This window comes from Callospermophilus lateralis, chromosome 4 (genome assembly GCF_048772815.1).
Source record: "Callospermophilus lateralis isolate mCalLat2 chromosome 4, mCalLat2.hap1, whole genome shotgun sequence".
Lineage (NCBI taxonomy): Eukaryota > Metazoa > Chordata > Mammalia > Rodentia > Sciuridae > Callospermophilus > Callospermophilus lateralis.
Genome location: NC_135308.1, coordinates 138,131,574 through 138,154,926, shown reverse-complemented (window position 1 = coordinate 138,154,926; position 23,353 = coordinate 138,131,574). Strand labels below are relative to the sequence as shown.

The following is a 23,353-nucleotide window of genomic DNA, read 5'->3' as shown; positions in this document are numbered from 1 at the left end:
TTCTGTAGTGTCCTACTAAAATATTCATTTTTTTTACAGTGTATTGCAAGTTCCACTGCATTACATGCAAATATGATTCACTCATACCTAGCTGTTTGTGGATTCAAACTCATAAATGAACCAATTTAAGTTAAGTTGATTATATACTGACATTTTTCTGTGTTTTCTGATATTTACAGATTCGAGTGGTGAATGCATTTCGTAGTTCTTTATATGAAGGGTTAGAAAAACCAGAATCAAGAAGTTCGATTCACAACTTTATGACACATCCTGAGTTTAGGATAGAAGATTCAGAGCCTCATATACCCCTTATTGATGACACTGATGCTGAAGATGATGCTCCTACAAAACGTAACTCCAGCCCTCCACCCTCTCCCAACAAAAATAACAATGCTGTTGACAGCGGAATTCACCTTACAATAGAAATGAACAAGTCTGCTACCTCTTCATCCCCAGGAAGCCCACTACATAGTTTGGAAACATCACTCTGATTGTAAGCTGAATGTTAACACACTAGCTGCATTGTAAAGAAACAAATTGAAACTGGGTCTTTTCACATATTGTGACGGACAAGATAGTATTCTTGTCTTTGGACTTCAACAGAAGACACACTTGTACGAATGTAGATTTATTTTTTTAAAAAAAAAAAAAAAGCAAAGCTTTCTGCCAGACTGAGGGTGCTTTTTGGGGGGTGGGAGTAATGAACTGACAGATAAACAGTAACTCAGTATAAGTGACCCGTGGATCATCAGTAGTACCCAAGAATGGTCCTGAACAGTGTATTAGCAGAACTTTAGTTTATCTTAGTCCTTGATGGGAGAGAGGGAGGAGTAAAGCTGGGCCAGACGAAGAGCCCTGGATCATTGAATTGATACTTTAATTTCTGCTGTTGGCTGTTAATAATTTGGATTATTTATGTTTATAAATGATACAGATCTGTTTACAAGGTTTGTAGATACTTTTTTTGTTCCTGTTCATAGATGGGAAGCTTCATTATAACTGATGCAGAGAAAAATTAGTCCTTCAAATACTGCTGTATTTTCAGGAAAAAAAAGGGGGGGGGTGTTTCTATTGAAACTGTACTAAATTTTTGCCTACAATTTACCTTGTTAAATATTGTAGATAAATTGCTAATACTAATAGCCAAATAGATAACACTAATGCTTTGTTTAAAAAAAAACCAAAACAAAAAAAACAAAACAAAGAAACAAAAAAAAAACATGAGCAGTGGTGTTCTAATGAAGTTATGGCATCTGTCCTAATTAGTTTCTTAAATACATTTACTACTTAATGGTTTTGAAACAACTGTTTAATTTTTAAAATTTTTGAAAACTTGCTAATAACCTTTTGTTCAGAATTTAGTAGATTGTTTAATGCAGGACATCAACTACACAATGAAAGAGTGCTTGAAATGCTTTTGTTATTTCAGGCAAATCAGATTAAATCAAACTATCAAACTACAAGAGAACCTTAGTCCTTTTTGTTTTTGTCTAAATATGTTAGTTCAGTGATGTCTTGGTGAACTGTGAGTGAACTGTATTGATTTTTCTAATAAATTCTTAGAGACCTTCATACAGCATGAGGGCTGTTGGCATTTTGAAAAAGGTTAATAAGTAGAAGCATACATGTTTTTCTTTTGTTTTTGAAACTTGTTTGTAAGCATAAATAAATATGCCCTTTTATTAAATAAATACACAACAATGTTTTTGACATTTCAGCTTCCTTCCTCAGTTCTGCATATATGTCTATCCTGTTAAGCCACAATTGGAATAAATTTGAAGATGGTGGCAATCTAATAGAATCAGATTAAGTGAATGATCACAATCTTGCCATTTAACATATTTTTCATAGAACTTAGTTGGTCTAAAATAGTCTCATAGTTTAAAAAAAATTAATGACTACCATTGTCTTTGATACAATTATTTTAATTCTTAAGTGGCCAAATAACAAATGGTAAAATGAGATTATTATAATTAACCATATGCAGGAATGCCCATCTCTAAGCCAATTGGATTCCTTAGCTATTTTCTTCCTGTCTGCCTTCTTCCCTTGTTTGCCTCTTGTCTTTACCCTGTATAAACTGGCATCGTGTTAGGGCCTAGCTTTCACCAGATACACAATCCTCAGGCTGTTGTGAAGTTTACGAGGACTACTCCATCTGAGAGTGCTGACCCTGCAAAGAAATTTAGTTGATGGTGCTTGATATTTTTGGTGGGTGGGGGAAATCCTTTTCTCTCCATCAGTTTTTTGCAGTAATCCTCTGCAAGTCTTAGAAACACATTGGCTCTGTCAGCATTTGTCATTGTACATTTATTCATCAGGTATTTATAGTGATTCATACTGTAAAAAGGGGAGGCATGATATGCTGGGAAGCATATTTAGACTAGGAGTCAAGACCCGGTTTCTAGTCTTGGTTTTGCCATTAATGTGCTGCATGATCTTGGGAAAATCATTTACCCTACATGAGGGTGGTAGATTAGACTCTACCTTGAAGAACCCTTTCAACTCTAAACATTGACCCTATCAACTGGAAAAGCCTACGTACAAGGCATAGGGAATAGAGAAAAGGGAAATGTTTTCAGTTTTCTTTTTTATTTTGGTTATGCTTAAATATGAATGTAATTACCAAAAGATTTAGAAGTGCATGTGCTTTGGAGGATTTGTATTGAGCTTTTACAGTATTCATTTTTCAACTAAAGGCAATGGCTTTTTACACCAACTCTAATCCATAAATGGGTCTTAAGACATCCATGAAGTAGTAGCAAGACATGCTTAATGTGTGTTTCTCTCTTTTGAGACACTGTAATTTCTACCAGAAATTTCCAGAGCATTATGTAAGTAGAAAAAAAAAATGCAAGCAAGCTGTTAAAGATCTTGGATCCCATTATATAGTATGTATAGCTGAAATCAGCATCTGTAATTCAATCACTTTTTCTCTTTTATCCTCTAACCAAAAAATTGTTTAATTTTGCATCCCAAATGTTTTTAATCTTTGTATATTTTTTAAAAATCCTTTTCTCCTCATCATTGCCTTTTTTGTGGTTGTAAATAGACTTACTTGCACTTTGAAGATGAGTTACTCCTTGTCATCTTACAAATATGTGATATGGTAATTTTCATAACAGATGTCAGTTTTGAACCAAGAAATGGTGATTTGTTTATAAGAAAAAAAACTGGCTTCATTTCTGTGAAATTGCTCTTTGAAAATTTCTTTTTACACGTGTAAGCCAACTGAGATACCGTGATGGTGTTGATTTCTTTCAATGATGCTTACCATCTATTTTAGCCACTGAGCCTTTTATTATTTGTCTATTTGTAAAGTTTATTTGTCTTAACTCATTTAATAAATATACTGTTTATCTGTTTCTGAATGGGGACTGAACTCTTTGAATATTGAAATTTACTTAAATATCTTATTTTGGAATTACTTTTTTCTACTTGAGATTTTTAAAATCTGATTGATGAAAATTCTATAATGTACTTGAAATGTTATGGTTGTGTTACAGTGAATCAGTGTTCTAATATCAGTATGCATGGTCTTGCCTCTAAAATGAAAGTGGGTACATTTTCCCCACTCTTCCTACCCACAGCTTTAATCCTTCTAGTATAATAACTTACTTTTGCAGTCCATGAGAATGTAATGCTTTCGTTGTAGAACAGATTAGTTTTTCACGTTAACTATTAAGAATTTATTTTTCATCAGATAATACAAACTTGTCAATACAATTATCTGAACTCTGTGGTGAAAAAATAATAAAATTGCCCTTAGTTGGTTTTTATAATAAATTATTACCATAAATTCACATTTTTGTTGAAATATTGAGTAAATTTTTAAAGGATTATAAATACCATATTTTTGATAGTATAAATTATTAGTACATTATTGAATATATTTAAATATCATTTATGACATGAAAGATATTTTCATTTTGTCAAATTGGGTTTTATATATGTATTATGTATTAGAATTGAATTTTGAATTACATTCTCTGTAAAACTAATTGAATAAGAAAGGGGAGTTTCTCTAAACTTTTGCTTGTTGACATTTTTCCTTCCCCATCCTTTAGAGAGCGCGTGTCTTTTTGTAGCTATCTTTTTCTGTAACATATGCCACTCTAAGACTCTCATACCCAAACCCCATATTAACCTTTATCTTTTAAGATTATTCTTAAATACTTGAAGACAAAACACACTTATTAGCATAAGTATACTAACTTACTAAAAATAATCTCTGAAAAATGACCTTTTAGAATAAGTGTTTTTATATCATAAATTTTCATATGCTAAGGGAAGTCAATGATGGTTAGTATGTTACTGCACTTAGTATTCTATGTTTTTGTCATAAGAAATATTACTTTAGACATTTTCCCTATTAAAAACCACTTCAACATATAGATGAATATTCTAAATGTATGCATCTTTAATCTGTGTTCTCTGAATTTTAAGGTACTATTATTGAACAATTTAATTGTAATGGCTCCAAAATAGGAACCTAAAATATAAACATATAAAAATATAGATATGTAGATATTTATACAGTATCAGTCTCTGATATAATTTATTTAATTAGCACTATCCTATTTAAACTAGTTCCCAAGTAATTAACATGCACATTTAAGTTTGGGTTCAATGCAGAACAAAGGTTCTCTTGATTTAAATCAGTGTTTTTTGAGAACCACAGTTTTTTTCCAAATCACCTTTCAGATCATTAACTTTTAATAGCGAATGGTTATTAAAAGGGTTATTGTCATAGCATAAACTGGTATTTTAGGAGTACTTGCTATAGCTAAGCACTTTCTATGCATTATGTAAATCATAGCCCTGTGAACTGCTGTTATTTCCTATGGGGAAACAGACTAGAGTTCTGTTCAGTTGCTTGCTCTGGGTCCCACGGTAAGGTAGTAGAGCTGGGATTCTCTCTTGGTGTAGACCCTTTTGTGGGCCTCAGCAATGGGTCTTTGCCATAGTACTAGCATCTTGTTAACATGAATCAGGGCCCAGGGCCCTTATAGCTTGTGTTCCCTTTTTTTTTCCCTGATAGAAAATGCTTTAGACATGATCTTAAAGAGTCTTTATACCCTTCCTAGGGGAAAAACTCAAAACACTGAGGCAAAGAATCGCCTATTAAAATGTATATAATCAATCCAAACTTTCCTCTCAGACTTCTTGCTGAGAAGTCAAAGATTAACTCAATAGGATGTTCTATTATAATAACACACTTAATTAGAGAATTTTGTGACTTGGTACTTTAAAGATGGGTATGTTTAAGTTTCATGTGTAGCAATAATTTAATGACCTATTCAATAAGGTGTTTGACAAGAATATTCTTAGTTCACTTTTTTTTTAAACGAAGAAAGACTTTTGTCCTTTAGTAGTTTCCTTGATGAAAATTTTTAATGCTTTAATATTTAAAATCCAAGGGAGTGTCTTTATTGCATATTTGATTTTTAAATGGGCCATTTTTAAAATAAAATTGGAGCCATTTTTTTCAATACCATATTAATGTCATTTTAGAGCAATGTGGTTTATGGTTTGTGAATAGTCCCCCTTAGTCTATAAAAATGAGATGCTTGTTGGTTGGCTTTTATGACCTAATTAAGATAGCTTAATGAAGATAAAGAGTTTCGAAACTTTTCCTGTTAGACTGTTTTTTAAATTGTTAAGTATCAGGAATGGGGATGTGGCTCAAGCGGTAGCGTGCTTTCCTGGCATGCATGCGGCCCGGGTTCGATCCTCAGCACCACATACAAACAAAGATGTTGTGTCCGCCGAAAACTAAAAAATAAATATTAAAAAATTAAAAAAATAAAATAAAATAAATAAATTGTTAAGTACCTGGTCATAGGTATGTCTTAACAGATAGCCTGGGGATGGAGTCAAAAATGAGAACAAGAACTCAGGGAAACCTATGGTATTTGAAGTTTAAATTGAGATCCTTTTAATTTATCTAGTGTTCTAAAATTTTAATCTTAAGCCTGCTCCCCAAGAAGGGAAAATCAATAGTCTATCTAAAAGCTTTGATCACTGTGGGGGTGGGGGTGGGGGTGGGGGGTTCTGGGGATTGAATCCAGGCCTTATGCATGTGAGGCAGGCACTCTGCCAACTGAGCTATATCCCCAGCCCCTTGATCACTCATTTTCTGCTGCAGATTTGGGGTGGGTGCTAGGTCTCAACCTTAGTGTGGTAGGATAGAGGGTGAATCATAACAATAAAGCCACACCAAGTCTCTGGAGCCTAGGATCCTTTCAGTATCTTATAGATAACACTACCCTGATGTTCCCCACTTTCACAGCTTCCAGAATTACCTGCTACTGCTGACACTTCTCTGTCCACATATTCTGCTCTCCATTCATTCATTCAACACACACTTGGTATTTGTCATGAGGAATTCATACTGTTTTGGAAGACTCAAACAGTGTCCCTCTTCTCAAAAGAGCTGATATCCTGTTGGGTGGGAAAGACAGATCTAAATCAGGTTGTAGGGATTGATGCCATGTGACAGTGGTTGAGGAAGCCCTCACAGATAAGGTATAAATCACTGTTGAGCTATATGGAAGAGCCTCCCGTCAGAGATTCCATTAGATAGCACCTGGCAAGTTTGAGGAAATTAAAGGAGTTACGGCCAGTGTAGCCGGAGTGGAGTGAACCAGCAGGAGAGTGGGAGATGAATTTAGACAGGTATGGGAAGACTTCTCCTGACCTCATAAGCCTCAGCAAGAACTTCCACAGGATGTGATGGAGGATTTTAAGGAGGAGCAACATGGCCTGGTTTTAAAAGGATCATCAGCTTCTCTGTGACCAGGGATAGATTGACAGCTAGAAAACCAGTTAGGAAGAGATTGCCTTTTTCAAACTGGTTCCAGTCCAGCTTAACCTTTTCTACTTCTTTATAGTCTCTTGTGTAGAATCTTGTGGACCCTTATTTCCTTTTGCTATGTTAACTTTATTCTTGTCATGCTTATCTAATTTACACCAAGTCTGGCATCAATTTTAGTCATCTCACATATTTTCCTCATTTTTGCCCTTAGTCCATGTGCAAGTTTCCACATGGATCACAGCAACCTTCACTTTTACTGTTAATTCAACAACATGGTTACAAACAGAAGGTAGCCATTTCTCCTCTCTTCATTCTCCAAGGCTGTGGTCAGTGTCTTCTCCAAACTACCCTTCATCTGCTTTGTAAAAACTCATTAAACCTGCTGATCTTGTTCTTTTGCTAGACATGATGGCCAGTTTCTTGATTCCCCAGTCTTTTTTAGCTTACTAACCTCTATCTGCTCTGGTCCTGCCTAAGGCACTTGAGTTGGTTTCTTCATCCTGCCCTGTCATTGGCCTCCATGGCTTTGCCTCCTACTCTACTCTGGTGCCCAAACCTGAACCACTTTAAGCATTAGACTATGCTCACCATCTTGCCAGTAATAAAGATTCACTTACTTCCTGGCTTTTCTCAATGCTTTGAGCAAACTTTGTTTTTATTCTTTCAGAGCCTTTTCTCATTACAGTTATGCAAATCTTTATATCTACTTCTGAGCCAAGACTCGGTGCCTGGTTTGTCAGACTCAGATGTACCTTTTCCATTCTGTTGACAAAACCTATGGTGTTCTTGTTGTGCAAACCTACGATTTCTTCACTTAAGTTAGCAAACTTCTGCTTTCCCTTGTTTTCTTACTGGGTTTTAGTACTTAAGAGCAGAATTTTGCACCTATCCATATTAAACAATTATTTTAGTCAATGCATATCACTTTGACTCCAGAATTTTGTCATTTAGTTTATTCTCACACAAGACAGTAAGGAGCTTTCCCTTCATTTTCCTAGAACAACTGCTTTCATAGTAAAACTGAAAGACAAGAATAAGATAGGTAAACAACCATTTGTCTTGCTTTTCTCAAAACCATTACCAGGCTGATATTTCATGCAGTCATTCAGTCATTCAATCAATTAAGGATCATCTAATTAAATGATCCATCATCCTACATATAAATAGAATCCAAAAGTCATCAACTCCAAAACTGGATGATGTCTTATGGAGACGCTGTCAGCTACATTTCCCGTATGGCTAAAAATATTTCTTCCTTGGTTTCAAGTATTCTTTTTTGTCACTGTCTTATTTTCAGTGACAACTTATTTCCAAGTTCTTTACCTCAGGCTTACACATTTGGTTTTTTAACTGTGCTCTCCATATCCTACCTTCTCTCTCCCCTGTCACCAATCTATTCAACACTCAAAATCTTCCTAAATCACCACTTTCCCCACATCACTCTTTCCTCCTCAAAGCCAGGTAAATAAATAACCCCCAAAAAGTTTTGAATAGTACTCCTCATATAGCTGTCACCTGCCCCTTTTTCTGCTGCTGTGAGCACACTGTGTATTCCTTTATTCCCTCCCCTTTAAGTTCCCCTGAGTTCTGCTTGTTCCTATCTCTGTTCCTGAATACAACAGACCTGTAAGAGACATGGTCAAGACTGCATTTTTTCAGAAAATCGCCCTTCTGGGAGAGGGTGCCAAGACTCGGTGGCTCTCAAATGTTTAGGGACAGGCAATAAAGGCAGTAGTATATGGGAAGAGCATTTGCCTAGCAATCAGCAGACCGGGTTCTGGTTCCTGCTCTGTCTTGTGCTACCTTTAGTACCTGAGTCTTCAGTTTCCTCAACAGAAATATGAATATTAGGATTCCTGCCCTACCATAGATGTTGAGATGAACTTGGAAACACGGAAGCATTTTAACAATTAAAAGGATAATGCAAAATGGTACTGTTAACTCGGCAACTAAAATAGTTGTGCGAAGAGCTATCCCTGCCTCTCCTAATATATTTAATTTAAATTTAAAATTTTGAGTTGAAGAGATCTTGTAAATCCCAACCAAGCATTATATAAACCAGCCAGGAGAGTCATTTCATTAGAAATAATGTTCATTTCCTTTCCATTTTTTCCTGTGTTTAGTCGATTAACAGAAACATCATTTTCCCTTTAAAAAGCAGCTGCTTGCTTACTGGTTGCACATCTGGGTGGTGGAGATCAAGTGAGTGTGTTAGTGACTGAGTCTCGTAGTTTTTACCATTTATCACTTAGTTGAACACCCCTAGTGCTCTGATGGTGTGGGACTGTTGTCCAGGTTTAATAGCTGCTGTTGATCCTTGTCATATCTGTATCCCCATAATAAACCATGAAAAAAATCAGTGTTTCCCAAACTTTTCTGTATACTGAAGTCACTTAAGAGCTTTAGAATATCCTGGTGCCTGACTTTTGCCCCCAAGCATTGTGGTCCATGGTGTGGCCTGAGCATTGGCATGTTTTTAGAATTTTCAGATCATTCTAATCTGCAGCCCAAGTTTGGGAACTACAGTGGGAAACTTTTGAGAACCACAACGCTGAAATGCAAGAACTTAATGAAGAACATAAAAGGTAATTTGTAAGTTTTCCCTTCGGGATTGATGTTTAGCAACAGAAATGGTTTACTTGCTCTAAATTTCTTTTTAAAAATCTTTTACACACTAAAATTCAGTGTCAAGAATTGAATGCACTGTTAAACTTAGTTTTTTTAAAAATTACTGCAATTAAAAATTAACTTGAAATAATGTATTTTGTGGAAATATGCCCACCTCATCTCATATTTTAAAATAAACTTATGACCATTTAAAAAATAAGATACTTGGTTATGTGAAAGCAAAACAAAAGGATCTCAAATACCAGATTATGAAACATTATTTGCTTTTAAAATTCTAGTCTACACTTAAGATGTAGTTTCAAAATCAAGCAATATGCCTTTTTAGAAGAACTTGGTAGAAATATCATGGTGAATATGAAGCATATTAAAATATTGATATTTAAATATTGATATATATACAATAGAATATACTTCCTATTTTTACATTAAAAATTACAAATGTTTTTTTTTTCTGGTTTTGAGGACAGTTTTTAAGTCCAGTTAAAAATGTTCACTGCACCCATCCATTTAATTAACCCCTAACAGATAATACAACATCCAGAACTGGAGGTTGTTCCTGCCTTCATTGTTTCCAGCAATAGCTGCAGTGTTCACACTGACATTTGTTGATCCCTGTTCTAGGTCACTTCCTTTCTTATTTTACCACAGTTATTACAAGATATCCCTCTTTTATAATTGGATTTGATTCCAGGATAGTTCAATAGCTGAACTTAGGACCATTTCGCTACATAAACCATAAAGCCTCTTCAGTTTGGTCAGTTACTCTAAAACCAGAATCCCATCAAATTAATTCATCATGGAATTCTTCAAATATACTACAGCAGCTCTGCATGACCCCCAGTCCCAAGCTCCATCTTCATCTTCCCACCTTCAGTGTCTCTAGCTCTATCACTGTAGAGAGCCCACATGTCCCAGTTTACCAAACATGGTTTTGGCACAGAAGTCTGCCATCCCATTATGATTAAGAACAACCCCTTTCACACTCAGAAGTATTTTTGTTTGATCAAAATTGCATGCTTTCAAGTTGTATTATCATCTTGGTCCCTTTCCACCAATGTGTTTGTATCCCTCTGCAGCTATTTAGAAATTGTGTAGTATGGAATTCTTTACTATGTAAAACATTAAAGCAAACATGAAAGTGAATCATTAAGAATTAAGACACGGAGCCATTTTCTGTCATCTGTATTGGTGACAAAGGGGCTCATAAGTTTATCCTGTTAATAGGAATAGCTTGTTGCTGGAGATGTGCACAGTGGTAGAGCACTTGCCTTGCATGTGTAAAACCCTGGGCTTAAGCCCCAGCAAATTAAAAAAAAAAAAATTATATATTAGTAGCTCTTAACAGATTGTGAATCTCAATGAAGCCTCCTACGGTGTCTGGTGAAGATGATTGCTACAATCTCTGCTGAGGCTCTAAGTTTAACTGTTGAGGAGGCCTACCTTCCTTCAAAAGCTAAGAGACCAAGAGTGTAACTGGAAACTTGGCTATTGATGCAGAGCTGATTGCTTAAACATCTTTAAAATGTATAGAGCTAAGCCAAATGCCTTCTTAAAGTTCAGAGAAACCTGTGGGATTTTTTTCTTTATTTACTTAATGAATTTTGCCACCCAGAGATACATTGTACATCTGACTTCCCTTTGAGGATAGCATCTCAAAAAGTGACATAGAGGCCATCAATTAATGATTTAAATGAATGAGTGAAATTGGTCTTTTTAAAATTTTTTTTAGATGTTGATGGACCTTTATTGTATTCATTTATTTATAAAGGGTGGTGAGACTCAAACCTGGTACCTTACACATGCTAGGCAAGTGCTCGATCACTGAGCCACAACCCCAGCCCTGAAATTGCTTTTTTTTATAAATGCCTCCCTACAAGATTTTAAAGAGTGGCATACGTTTTTAATAATAGAGGTTTAATAAGCATTTTATAGCATTTTCATGATGAAATAATATGCAATCATGAAAAATGCAAAGAAATTTTAATCATACATTTTTATAGTCCGATGTTTTTTCATGGAAATATTTCCATGTTAAGATCCTAGACTTGATTCTGGAGAAAAAAAATAGTTCCATGGGTTGGGACATTATTTGGCCTCAGCTTTACTTCATCTTCCATCTGTAAAATGAAGATATCAGCATATTGACTACTTCTCCAAATTATCATGATGATCAAATGAGGTGAAGAGTCAGAAAGTCCAAGCACAGATCATAGCCTATAAAAGAAACTCAGTAATTACACTTTGGGTTTTGATAGTAAGAACTTTCATTGAAGTAGTATTACTAGCAAATTATTCAATATGTTCTGGCCCTAGTAAGATGAGAGAGACTTATAAACTGGTAGCCATGAGTCCTATGTAATCCATAGATGTGTTATATTTGGCCATAATTATAGCCTATAAGGTGGTTGAGTTTATATATATATATATATTTTATATGCATATACATATATATGCTATATATATATATATTTTAATGATTTGCCTACATTGGAAATTAGACTTCACTAAAAAATTCACACTTTTTTTTGTCATTTGGAAATATTAGGCCCTCATTCCCACATGGTGACAATAACATGGTATGTTTCCTCCCCTCCCACTGTCCTCATCATACCCTGTTGGCTCCAATCACTGTCACTTACCTAGTAGCCATTTAATATGATTTCCCTGTTAGAGTAGAACTAAGAAGAAAGAAAAAAAAAAGTTTCATTGCTATCAAATTTTAAACAGTGAAAAGTTGTTAAGGATTTATTTTAAAGAGAAATTCTGACGCTGGTCATCTTCATTTATATGCATTACCTGCTGGTCCTGTGAGCCTTTGTGTGGAATACCCAACAAATTTTACCCAATAAAATTCTAAAGTTACATGGAACCAGCACTTTGGACAAGATAATAAGACTCTTCCTGGTATAGATGAATGGGTTAAGACCCCAGAGAGGTGGTGACCCAAGTGGAGGCTGGCTCTTGGTATGGAGTGGTGTTTCTAGTTATATTTGTTGGTTTAAAAAAAGTTTTTATTTTTAGATCTGGGGATATAGATCAGTGGTAGAGTGCTTGCCCAGCATGCACAAGGACCTGGTTTCAATTCCCAGCACTGCCAAAAACAACCCCAAAAAAAAAAGTTTTAAATTTTTTTCTTATAATTTTGAAATAATAAAAATTAGGATAAATTCTCTTTTGAGTAAACTGACCCTCTAATTCCTCTTCCTTCTACAAAACACTGTATAACTCTTGGCTTTCTAAAAGATTTTCTGACAGCTACAAGAAACTTTTCAGCTTAGTACGTTTTAGTTTTGCTGCAATGTTTGTAGCAAAGTTGAAGACATCACTTGAAAGATATTGCATTTTCCTTTTTTAGGAATAGGCAACCTGAGTAGAACTTGTCCTCTGAAAGCATACAACCTTAAAGCATACCTCTGAAGGTGATTATAGTTTGTAAATTGGATTTAGCATGTCAGAAAAAGACTTTGTAAGTAGCTCTTCAATAATAACAAATCCACATTTCTATATAATTTCAAGCTTCTCCAAAATAGTGCTTAGTGCAAATAACAAATGACTGAATTAAACCATTTTATTTTTGTGTTCTTTTTTTCCCCTCACCAGTTTCTGGAAAGGGAAACAGCCCACAGGAGTTGGAGAGCAGATGACATGGGTAATTCACAATTGGACCTCTGCTCAATAAAAGAGCCATGTTAGTATATATAAAATATAAAGCTCTTTTGAGATTTATCCTGTGACTAATTGACGTAATTTGATAATATAACTAAAAAATTATAGCTTCTAGCTTTATTAAGAAAACATCTCAGCTTTTTACACTTTACCTCTTGGAAGATTACTTTTACCTTGGATTGGTAACATGTTTATAGAAGAATTCACATCATAAGAATTTGCATTATAAGTGTAAATTAGCTTTGTTTTTATTTCAGATTATAAGAATAACCCATGTCCATTGTTAGATTAGAAAGTTAATAATGACAAAAGTACCCTTTAGTCCCAATATCCAGACTTCAACTTTTGGTGCATCTATTTAAAAGCTTTATTCAACTGTACACAGTTGCAACTTTAGATACTGTAAACACAAACAAGTTGGATAGGCTTAGAAATGGCCCACTGCTATCCAAATTGTTAGGAGGGACGAGAGGTACCTGAAAGGAAAAAGAAAAATCCACATATATGAAGGAGTAAGGCATGGCCCATTAATCATGGCAACCAGACCAGCCAAGGGGAAGAAAGCAGAGGCAACCATTGATCAAGAGTGAGAGTGAAGAGCTGTGTGATCCAAGCCCCCAGCAACTATTCATTAAGGCTGCCTCCCTCCCAAGAGGACTGGAAAATGAAGCAGCAAGGTCCTCATCAATGGATTAATAATGTAAAGAAAACTGCAGGAGATTGGGACCTGGTTGAAGGAAGTAAATCACTGGGGATGTGCCCTTCAGCACTGTATCTTGCCTGAGCCCTGCTTCAGGGCTGCCAGGAGCTGAGCAATTTTCCTCCACTGTGCCCTTCCACCATGATGTTCTGCCTCACCTCAGGCCCAGAGCAATGGAGCCAGCTGACCATGGACTAAGACCTCTGAGAGCATGAGCCAAAATAAATCTTTTCTTTTTCCAAGTTGTTGGGTCATTTGTTTTGGTCACCACAATGAAACACTAACACATCTAGAATTTAATCTTTTCCCTGTATAATCTTCATCTTACCATAAATTTGCCAAACTCACTTTCCTTTTGTGTCCATCTAAAACCAAATAAACCCTGACTCTGAAGAATAGTGTGCTACTTCATACAAAATAAAAATAATATTTTGATTACTAAAAGGGCATTCTACTCTTTTAATAAATAATATACCTGGTAAATATGTTCTCATGCAGATTTGATGACAAAAATGACAAGAAGGTTTAGTTGTAAATCTCTCTTAAATTATGCCTTTATTGCCAGCTGAACAATGTCATGTCAAGCTCTAATATAATTTTTAAAATTGAATTCTCTTACTCCAATACAACTAATTCCATGAAGCTAGTATCATCACCAAATGCAAGTTGTTTTGTGATTTCATTTACCCAAGCCTTTTAACTCTCCAGTACATTTTACTGTGTGTTCAGTTTTATAGAATGTGGAGGCAGCATCTGATTTAATATTTTCTATTTAAGCTGTTTACTTTGTAGTCAAACATTCTTCAAAAACATTTTCATCTCCCTGCATTTTCCATCCAAGGCTGTCAGTTCCTGTTTAAAAAGGTTAATTGAGACTTGGAGTCTCAAAGCCTCTGATACAGAAGCAAGTTTTGCCAGCCTTAATAGTTGTCTTTGAATTTGCTGCCAGGTCTGATTCTGCATGTAAATATTTGACTGAGTTGGTTAAAAAAACTTTTTCTTTACAAGCGTGGGGTGGGGGGCGGGTGGTGAGGTTACCATAATGTAACTTATGATACAAGAAAACTAACTTTCATTTCGACATGTCTCTTTTTGCTAATTTCTTGGTTATTGTCAAATTTACAAATGTCTTCATTACTGTTCTTCATAAAACGTTTTAGCTTCCTTTGGAATTGCTGAGTCAACCAGGAGATAATGGAGTACATTTGCAGGAGCCCACGCTGTTTTAATTAACTCCCCTTAATGTCACCGAGGAGGGTGAGGAGGGCGGGTAAGCAGGCCCTTTGCCATGACCCTTCACTCTTGGAAAGTGAGCATCTCCTCCGGAGAGCCAGCTTGGAGCAGTTCACTCTGGAATGCCGTCAAGTCTCTTTTTTTCACCTCTCCAAAAAGCAGAGCCTGTCTTGGAATGTAGTAGAAACAACCCACCAGTGAAAATTCCAAGCTGAAGAACTTGCTGCAAATGTCCAATGTTGACTTTTTGCCACAGCCTCCTGCAGGGAAGGAAGAAACTTTGTCTCTTTCCACCCCTCACTTCCTTTTTCCAGCCAGAGGTCACCTACCAAATTTAGACAGGAAAGAGGCAGCTGACCAGAGAGCCAGGCCCTGTGCAGACTGGTATGTGCCCAAATTGCAACAGGAGCATAATGCAAGCCACGTGTGTAATTTTAAATTTTCAAGTAGCCACATTTAAAAAAGGAAGAAGAAACAGAAGAAATTAAATAATATATTGTAGCCCAGCATATCCACAATATAATAATTTCAACATGCAATCAATAGAAAATTTATAAGATATTCTAAATACATTGTTTTTAAAACCAAGTCTTCGAAATCTCGTGTTTATTTTACACTTACAGTATATCTCAATTTCAATATTCAATTTTCATTGGAAATACGTTTTTTGGTTCATTTAAATCTCATACAATTCACAGCTAAAAAGAAGGATCCATAAGTTGTTCCAGGTGTGCTAAAAATGATCTCCCTATGCTGAGCCAAATGTCAGATTTTTAATTAACAGAAATTAAATAAAGCCTTCATTTTTTCAGATATACTAGCCACATTCCCAGGGTTCATGACCCCATGTGTCTGAGGACTACCACACTGATGGCACAGAATTACAGCCTTGGCACATAAAGTGTGACCAGGAGGAGCTGTGTCAACATCACCTGGGATTTTATTAACAGCCAGAATCTGAGGCCTCACTTCAGATCTATGGAATCAGAATCTCAATGTCAACAAGATCCTCAGATGATCTGTATATACAATCTGGGCAGCACTGGTTATTTAACACATCAGGAAAATTGGTATTGTATCCATTTTACTGATAAATATATTGAGGCTCAAAAAGTTCCATAAGGTGCTTAAAAGCACAGAACCAATCAGTGAGAGAGCTAAAATTTTAAAAAGTCTTGCCCATTTTAAAGCCTGTTCCTACTGTGAATTATATTCTATTATTTACTACCCAAATCATGGAACATGGTACTACTAGTGCTATGTATGGTCGTTTTAGATGGTGATGTGCAGCGAGCATTTAAATCAATCACTAAAATGTAAAGTTTAAAGATTTTTCCCTTGTTCATCCTCTTAGTTTTTCCAACAAGGTCAAGGATAATGTCACTGAGTGGCGCCATTATGTTCTCAATACCTTACACTTGTTGAAAGTGGACCCCAGTGACAGACTCTGCAGCAAGATACCTTCCCGGTCTTCATAATTTCATTTCCATTGTATTTATTCTTACTTTTACCTTCTATTTATGGCAAATGATACTGTCTTTCCATCTAGAAGGGTGATAAATTTCAGTGCATTCAAGTAGGAAAGAGCAGTTGCCGCTGCAAGCGCAGATGTTATACAGGTTGTGACCACCTAAGGTGGGAGGATAGGGATGACCTGGGTGGGAGAAATGGTTCCTGGATGAAGCTGCCTTCCCACCAGCAGAACCTCCAGCATCTGATGGTGAAGCACCCAGAGTAGTGTGTGTTACTTAAGATGTTGTGTGCTTCAGATAAAATGAGCTCTCCCCAAGCTGGTACCTTGTTCCAGGACCTCTTCCAAGCTCTTATCATCACAGATTTTTTTCTTTATGTGTGTTGTCAATAATAACTGTATCTGTTTGGCTGAGTGCTTGCCCAGCATCTCCTACCTCCCTGCACAGAAAACCAGGAGGTCAGACACCTGCCCGCCTCAACAAGGCTGTATGTGGATGACAGCTCAGCACTCAGATGCCTCCACGGGCTGATGAATACAGAGCAAGTGCTGAAAGAAGCCAGGGCAGCCTAGGGCTCATAATGGCCACATGGTCACTGCACAGAGATGTCCCATGATAGCAGTGATATGGTGTCAGGATTCTGCAGGGATAGCAGAGAGGCCCCAACCAGTCTTTGACCTGATTCCAGGGCCCACACTACCTTCATAAGGTTCCATTATAGGTGTTATTGCTCTATGGGTTTCTGGGGCATCCATAGGGGCACAGCACTATTGTAAAACTGCCTCTTTCTTTATGGTAACCTGAGTTTGTTTTGGTTTTGTCTTTTGGGTTTTTTTGTTTGTTTGTTTGTTTGTTTGTTTGCTTCAATTAAAAACCCTAAAAAGTGACATCTTTTCACTGTATAGGTATGTAACTAGACCACCGTGCCCCAAGAGAGTAGAGGCTATATCTGCTTGTTTATGTTGCATTATCTCTAGGAACTATCCTACTGTTTCACACATAATTGGTGCTCAATAATTATTTGATGAGTGAATGAATGACTATAGGAGATAATTCACTCATCAAATACTGGAAAGTCACACTTGTGCTGTCTCAAAAAAAAACATATTGTATGATTTCAGAAAATCTACCTATGAACAATGAAATTTCAAAGATAAAAATTGGTAACACCTAAGTTAAAAGAAACCTTTACTTCAGAAACAGATTCACCCAAGATTTCTCCCTGATTTATCTAGGGCTCAGTTTTGTTTTCTAATTATAAACTCTTAGAGATGCTTAAACAGAACATAAAAGTTAGATTTTGTGCTTTCAAATATAAAGAAAATGAATTATTTGAAAAATTTTCATATTAGGTGCATTGGCAACAAGACATAGTTCAGCCACAAGGATCACACATATATGAAATGGAAACATCAATCCCCAGAAATTAGTATGTGGCCTACTAAGTTGCAAAACATATTAAACAATTTACCAATAATACTAAGCCACAAAACAACCCAGAAGTCCATTATTTATTACCAGTTTCCAGACAAGGATACTGAGACACAGCAGAGAGCCTAAGTTATTTGTCTAAGGTCAGATAGCTAATAAAGATCACATAGCTAAAGATTTAGGATTTGAGGGCTGGGGATGTGGCTCAAGCGGTAGCGCGCTCGCCTGGCATGCATGCAGCCCTGGTTGGATCCTCAGCACCACATACAAACAAGGATGTTGAATGAAGGGAGGGAAAGGGAGAGGGAAGGAAAATTGCATGGAAACGGAAGGAAAACCACATCGTTATACAAATCACATATATGAGGTTGTGACGGGAAAGGGGGGGGAGGGAGAGAATGGAACAACAACAGATGGGGTAGAGAGGGAAGATGGGAGGGGAGAGGAGGGGGGATTGTAGGGGATAGGAAAGACAGCAGAATACAACAGTCACTAATATGGCATTATGTAAACATGGTGAATGTATAACTGATGTGATTCTGCAATTTGTATTTGGGGTAAAAATGGAAAAGCATAACTCACATGAATCAAATGTATGAAAGAGGAAAAAAAAATAATAAAAAAAAAAACACTAAACAAAAAAAAAAAATAAATAAACATTTTTAAATAAAAAAAAAAAAAAACAAGGATGTTGTGTCCGCCAAAAACTGAAAAATAAATATTAAAAAAAAATTCTCTCTCTCTCTCTCTCTCTCTCTCTCTCTCTCTCTCTCTCTCTCTCTCTCTCTCCCCCCCCACTATTTAAAAAAAAAAAAAAGATTTAGGATTTTAATTCCAACCTAATTCCAAGTTTAAGATTTTAATCCCCTACAGTACTCCTTGCCCAACAGATTCATGGCATATACAGTATTCATAATAAAGACTGATTACATTTTTTTTATGTTCATTCACTTACAGGTTTCATGTCCCAACTCCCACCTCCTCCTTTTTTGCACCGCCCACACACACCTCTAGGCAAGCCTGAAAAAGCTTGTGTTCGCTCTCTTAGTGCCAGCCAGGAAGTCCACACTCCACCTCTACTTCCTGACCCCACACACATACTCTACTCCCCCTTTCCTTCTTTCCAGTCATTCTCTGCCTAGTTTGTGTGACTACTGCCCTCTTCTCCCCAGAAAGCCTTAGGTATGAGTGACAAATCTCTTCATATTCTGTTAGTTGTGTGAGTGGCATGGTCTAGCTCAACATCCAACAAACTAGTGGCAAACAGCATTGGTACACACCCTTCAAGGAGCAACCACAAGATGGTACCAACTAAATGTCAGTGTAGTGCCTTAACATGATTCCAGAAGACTTCATTGCAGGCTATTATAGGAGAAAAAGACTCTATGAAACTCATTAGTGCATTTACAAAGAACTTCATTTTCTACCTTGTCTATTTTTTGTGAGTATTAGGAGGGGGGAATTGTGTCTTCCTTCCTGCTTGAAGTTTCTCTCTACTCTTCTCTTGGAAGCTTTCCAGCTCAAGGGACCAGGAATTGGTTACCTGATTGGTATACTCATAAAGCAGATGTTGCTAGCAGGCAGTGTCATTCAGTATAAAATTTAGCCCTAATATATGATATTCCTCAGCTTTTTGTCATCAAAACATTCAACACCATGATGGCACAAATTCTTCACTGTCTTTCATCCCCTGATGCGCCTCCACTATCCTCCCGACTCAGCTTAAATACTTAGCCATTATAATCTCTCTCTCTCTCTTCATTTACATTCTCATCTCCATTACCCTCTCTCATTTCACCCCATCCTGGTTACATCTGTATGTCTGCCTCCTCAGGCCTGGCTCTTAAAGATGGAGAAAAACAGCCACACTGACTGATCCCACTTTGAATTTCTACGAGGGTCTTCAGATACCCCTATGACACTAATAAATTCACTCTCCTGTTTCATAAGGTGCCTATTCTATACCTTTTCCTCATTCCTTAAACATCTAAGACACCCTCTCACGTTCTCACTCTCAAAAGTTGATCTTGTTTCCTACTTCCCTGAAGAAATTAAATCAATCAGAAGAGAATTTCAATGGAACCTCACTACCAACGGACTTCCAGCAGATCTGTACACACACACTCTGCCTTCCTGCTGGAATCCAAGGGGTTAGATGTGCTTCTGCCAAAGCCCCGTGCACAGATCCTAGGCCCCCTCGTCTATGCAAGGACATTGCTTCAGCAATTTGCCACCTCCTGCCTAAGTCATCAGCCTTTTACCTTTTTCAAGGTCATTTCACCCATGACCTTGAACCTTCTCGTGAACTTATTTTCCTCTACTAATTACCACACTATTTTTTAACACTCTCTCTCTCTCTCTCTCTCTCTCTCTCTGTAAAATTCCTCTATAATCCCTACAATTCCTCTTTACACTCTTTCTTAAAACTACTATCAGCTCTCTGCCCCCTGTGATTCCTCTTAACCTGCTTCTGACAAGAAAATCTGTGACGTCCATAGTGTTTAATCCAACGCTCAGTCTTAGTCCTCATCTTACTGAACTTCATGACTTCATGTCACACTGATGACTCTTTCCCTCATTGACACACTTTCTTCACTGGCTTCCTGTAGACAACACACCCTCTTGTATTATTGGTTACCGTCTCTTTTGTTTTGGTTTCTGTTTCTTAATTTTGGAGTGTCTCGAGGATCAGTCATTGATTCTCTATCTTTACTCACTTCCTTGATGATCTCCTTCTTACATTCAGTCTACACACGGTCACATTCATTTCCAGCCCAGATCCTTTCCTGAACTCCAAATACTTGTACCAGAGTCTTACTTGACATCTCTACTTGGACATCCAACAGACATATGCCCCAAATAAGCTCCTATCCATGGACTTTCTCACATCAGTTGAAGGCAGCTCCACTTTTAACAGTATCTCAAGTCACATTTAGAAGTCATCCTAGATTTCCCTCTTGCTTATATCCCATTTCCAATCCAATAGGAAATGCTTTTAGTTCTAATTTCAGTAGATATTTAAAATCTAACCATATCTGTCTACTGTTAGCCCCTGAGCCAAACTACATTTTGTGTATATCAATGAAATTGGATCTCAGTTGGTTTCCCTTCTTCTACCTTGTCCCTCAAAGTCAATTCTCAGTCCTAGTTAAAATATAGACCAGATCATGGTATTTTCCAGTCCATAATTTGCAATGGCTGCTCACCTAAATACCCAAATGTCCTCTGAACCCTAAATCATCTGCCCTCTTCCCTTTACTCTCCATGCTCATCTGTGACTCTCTACCTCACTCTCTCTATTAGCTACTGTGGCTCCTTTGCTTCTTTGCTATTCCTTAAAAACATCAAATTGGGTCTTAGATGAGTCTTCTGCATTAACTGCTACCTCTGGAACACTTTTCCCATAGAGAGCCACATAGCTGACTTTTGCACTTTGTGTAAATCTTTGCTCAAATTGTACTTTGTCATTGAATGCCTGTGATATTGCTATGACTGTATTTTCCAAATATCCATAACAATATCTCCCATCCTGAGATTCTTCTTAAGGTGTCATTTTTCTACTCCCCCATTAAGAAATGAAGTCTATTATGTCCCTTCCTCCAGGAACCTGGGTGGACCTCTGTGACTTCCTCCACCAAAAGGGACACTAGGCCACTAAAAGCTGGGTGTGACAATACCATTCAAACAACGATCTTTGTAAAAAAAAAAAAAAATGACTGATTTTAGAGCTAAGGTAAGGAAAATACAAGTTAGCCTGGAGCATCTTGCAGTATTAGAATGTAAGGAAGTAATCAAAAAATTAAAGGAAAGGGTTGTGTCACAGGAGCACAGGAGCCAAACTAAGGGAAGCTTCAATGCCCAGAACAGGAAAAAATCGAGCTATAAAATAAATAACATAGTTTTGAATTATGATATAAGTAAGTGAGGGAGGAAAGACAAATCTTCCATACAGAAGGATTCCAAATAACGTATATAGATACTACTGCTCCAAGAGTTGGAAATTAGCCTTCCTTTTCAAGTAGGGGAAGACTTAAAGTAGATTAGACTTAGTGGCTTCCTTCCAAAAAATAGAATATGGAAAGGTGGAAAAATAGCAATTTTATTGGGGAGAAACATGGCAAACACTACCTTAACCAAGTGATCAAAGGTAACATGACCATGACCTCACAGAGTAACATCACAGAAACATCATGTACTCCAGGATAGGGCACTTTACCCTCGGACCTTCCCTCAGTCTAATGAGGAAAATATTAGACAGTTTCAATTTAAGGAAATTTCTACAAAATAACTGACCACTTTCCCTTGAAACTGTCAAGATCATGAAAAACAAGATTCATTGACCAGAAGAGGCCAAGGAGACATGAAAATAGTGCAAGGTGAGGATCCTGGATTTGATCATGGAACAGAAGAAAGGCTATTAGTGGGAAAACTAGTAAAATCCTGATGAAGTCTGGAGTTTAATATTTATGAAGTTCTGTTAGTTTTTTAGTTTTGACAAATGGACCACAATATGGAAAAACAGTAACATTAAGGGAAATTGGATGGGGGGCATAGAGAAACTCTCTGTGCTTTGCAACTTTTTATGTCTTAAATTAAGGGTACTTAAAAATAAAAGGGCAATACAACCTCCACCTGGTGTGCTCGCTCTCTCTCTCTCTCTCTCTCTCTCTCTCTCTCTCTTTCTCTCCCTTGCCCCTCTTTCCCTCTCTCTCTCTCTCATTTGACACTTGCTTTTAGAATTAGAATTCATACATGATGCTGTAAGGAAGTCCAGTGCCCACAGAAGTGTACTTGTTGTAGGTATTCTAGCCACAGTTCCAGATGTGATCCCAAATGATGGCCAGCATCAAACATCAAAGATATGGATGAGAAAGTTCTGAAGATGACTCCAGCCCCTGCCATCATCTGACTCACTGTGTAGCAGTCTCTGAATGTGAACCACATAGCTGAGCCCAATCAACCCACAGAACTATCAGAGATAATGGTAATAATAAGAGACTATAATTGTTTTGTGCCCCAATGATGGGGTGGTTTCTTACATAGCTAACAACTGCCCACTTCTCTTCTTTCTCCTACTTCATATAGTATAGACGTACAGACTCAGAAAACCTGAGTGTCTTTATCCTTCCTAATAGACATTATGTGCATTTCCAGGAGGAGATAGGAGAACTCACTTTAGCTTCATGTCGAAGTCAGCTTTTATGAGACAGCCTTGAATTGAGGAAATATCAAGTGATTGAACATCTATTAATCAAGTAGTAATCTGATTTCCATTCTGATATTTTATATGTACACAGGGTTTTTTACAATGAGCTCAGAGACAATTTGTCATATTCAGGCACATCTGGGTTGTTGTATTCCACCCCATCAATACACTAATATTTCTCATCCTTCACACTCATGAGT

The 23,353-nt window shown here is 36.9% G+C and overlaps 1 protein-coding gene across 5 annotated transcripts in view; it reads left to right on the top strand.

The window, feature by feature from the left end:
• The window catches only part of Atp2b1 (ATPase plasma membrane Ca2+ transporting 1), a 106,638-nt gene extending 103,267 nt beyond the window's left edge, over positions 1-3,371 (top strand). For 4 of the 5 annotated variants that reach the window (XM_076854932.1, XM_076854930.1, XM_076854928.1 and 1 more), the window contains one exon: positions 180-3,371. In XM_076854932.1, coding sequence (XP_076711047.1) covers positions 180-491 — 312 coding nt within the window. In that variant the 3' untranslated portion in view covers positions 492-3,371. The remainder of the gene's footprint in view (positions 1-179) is intronic. The other variant, XM_076854931.1, reaches the window with a different exon arrangement.
• Positions 3,372-23,353: the final 19,982 nt, after the last annotated feature.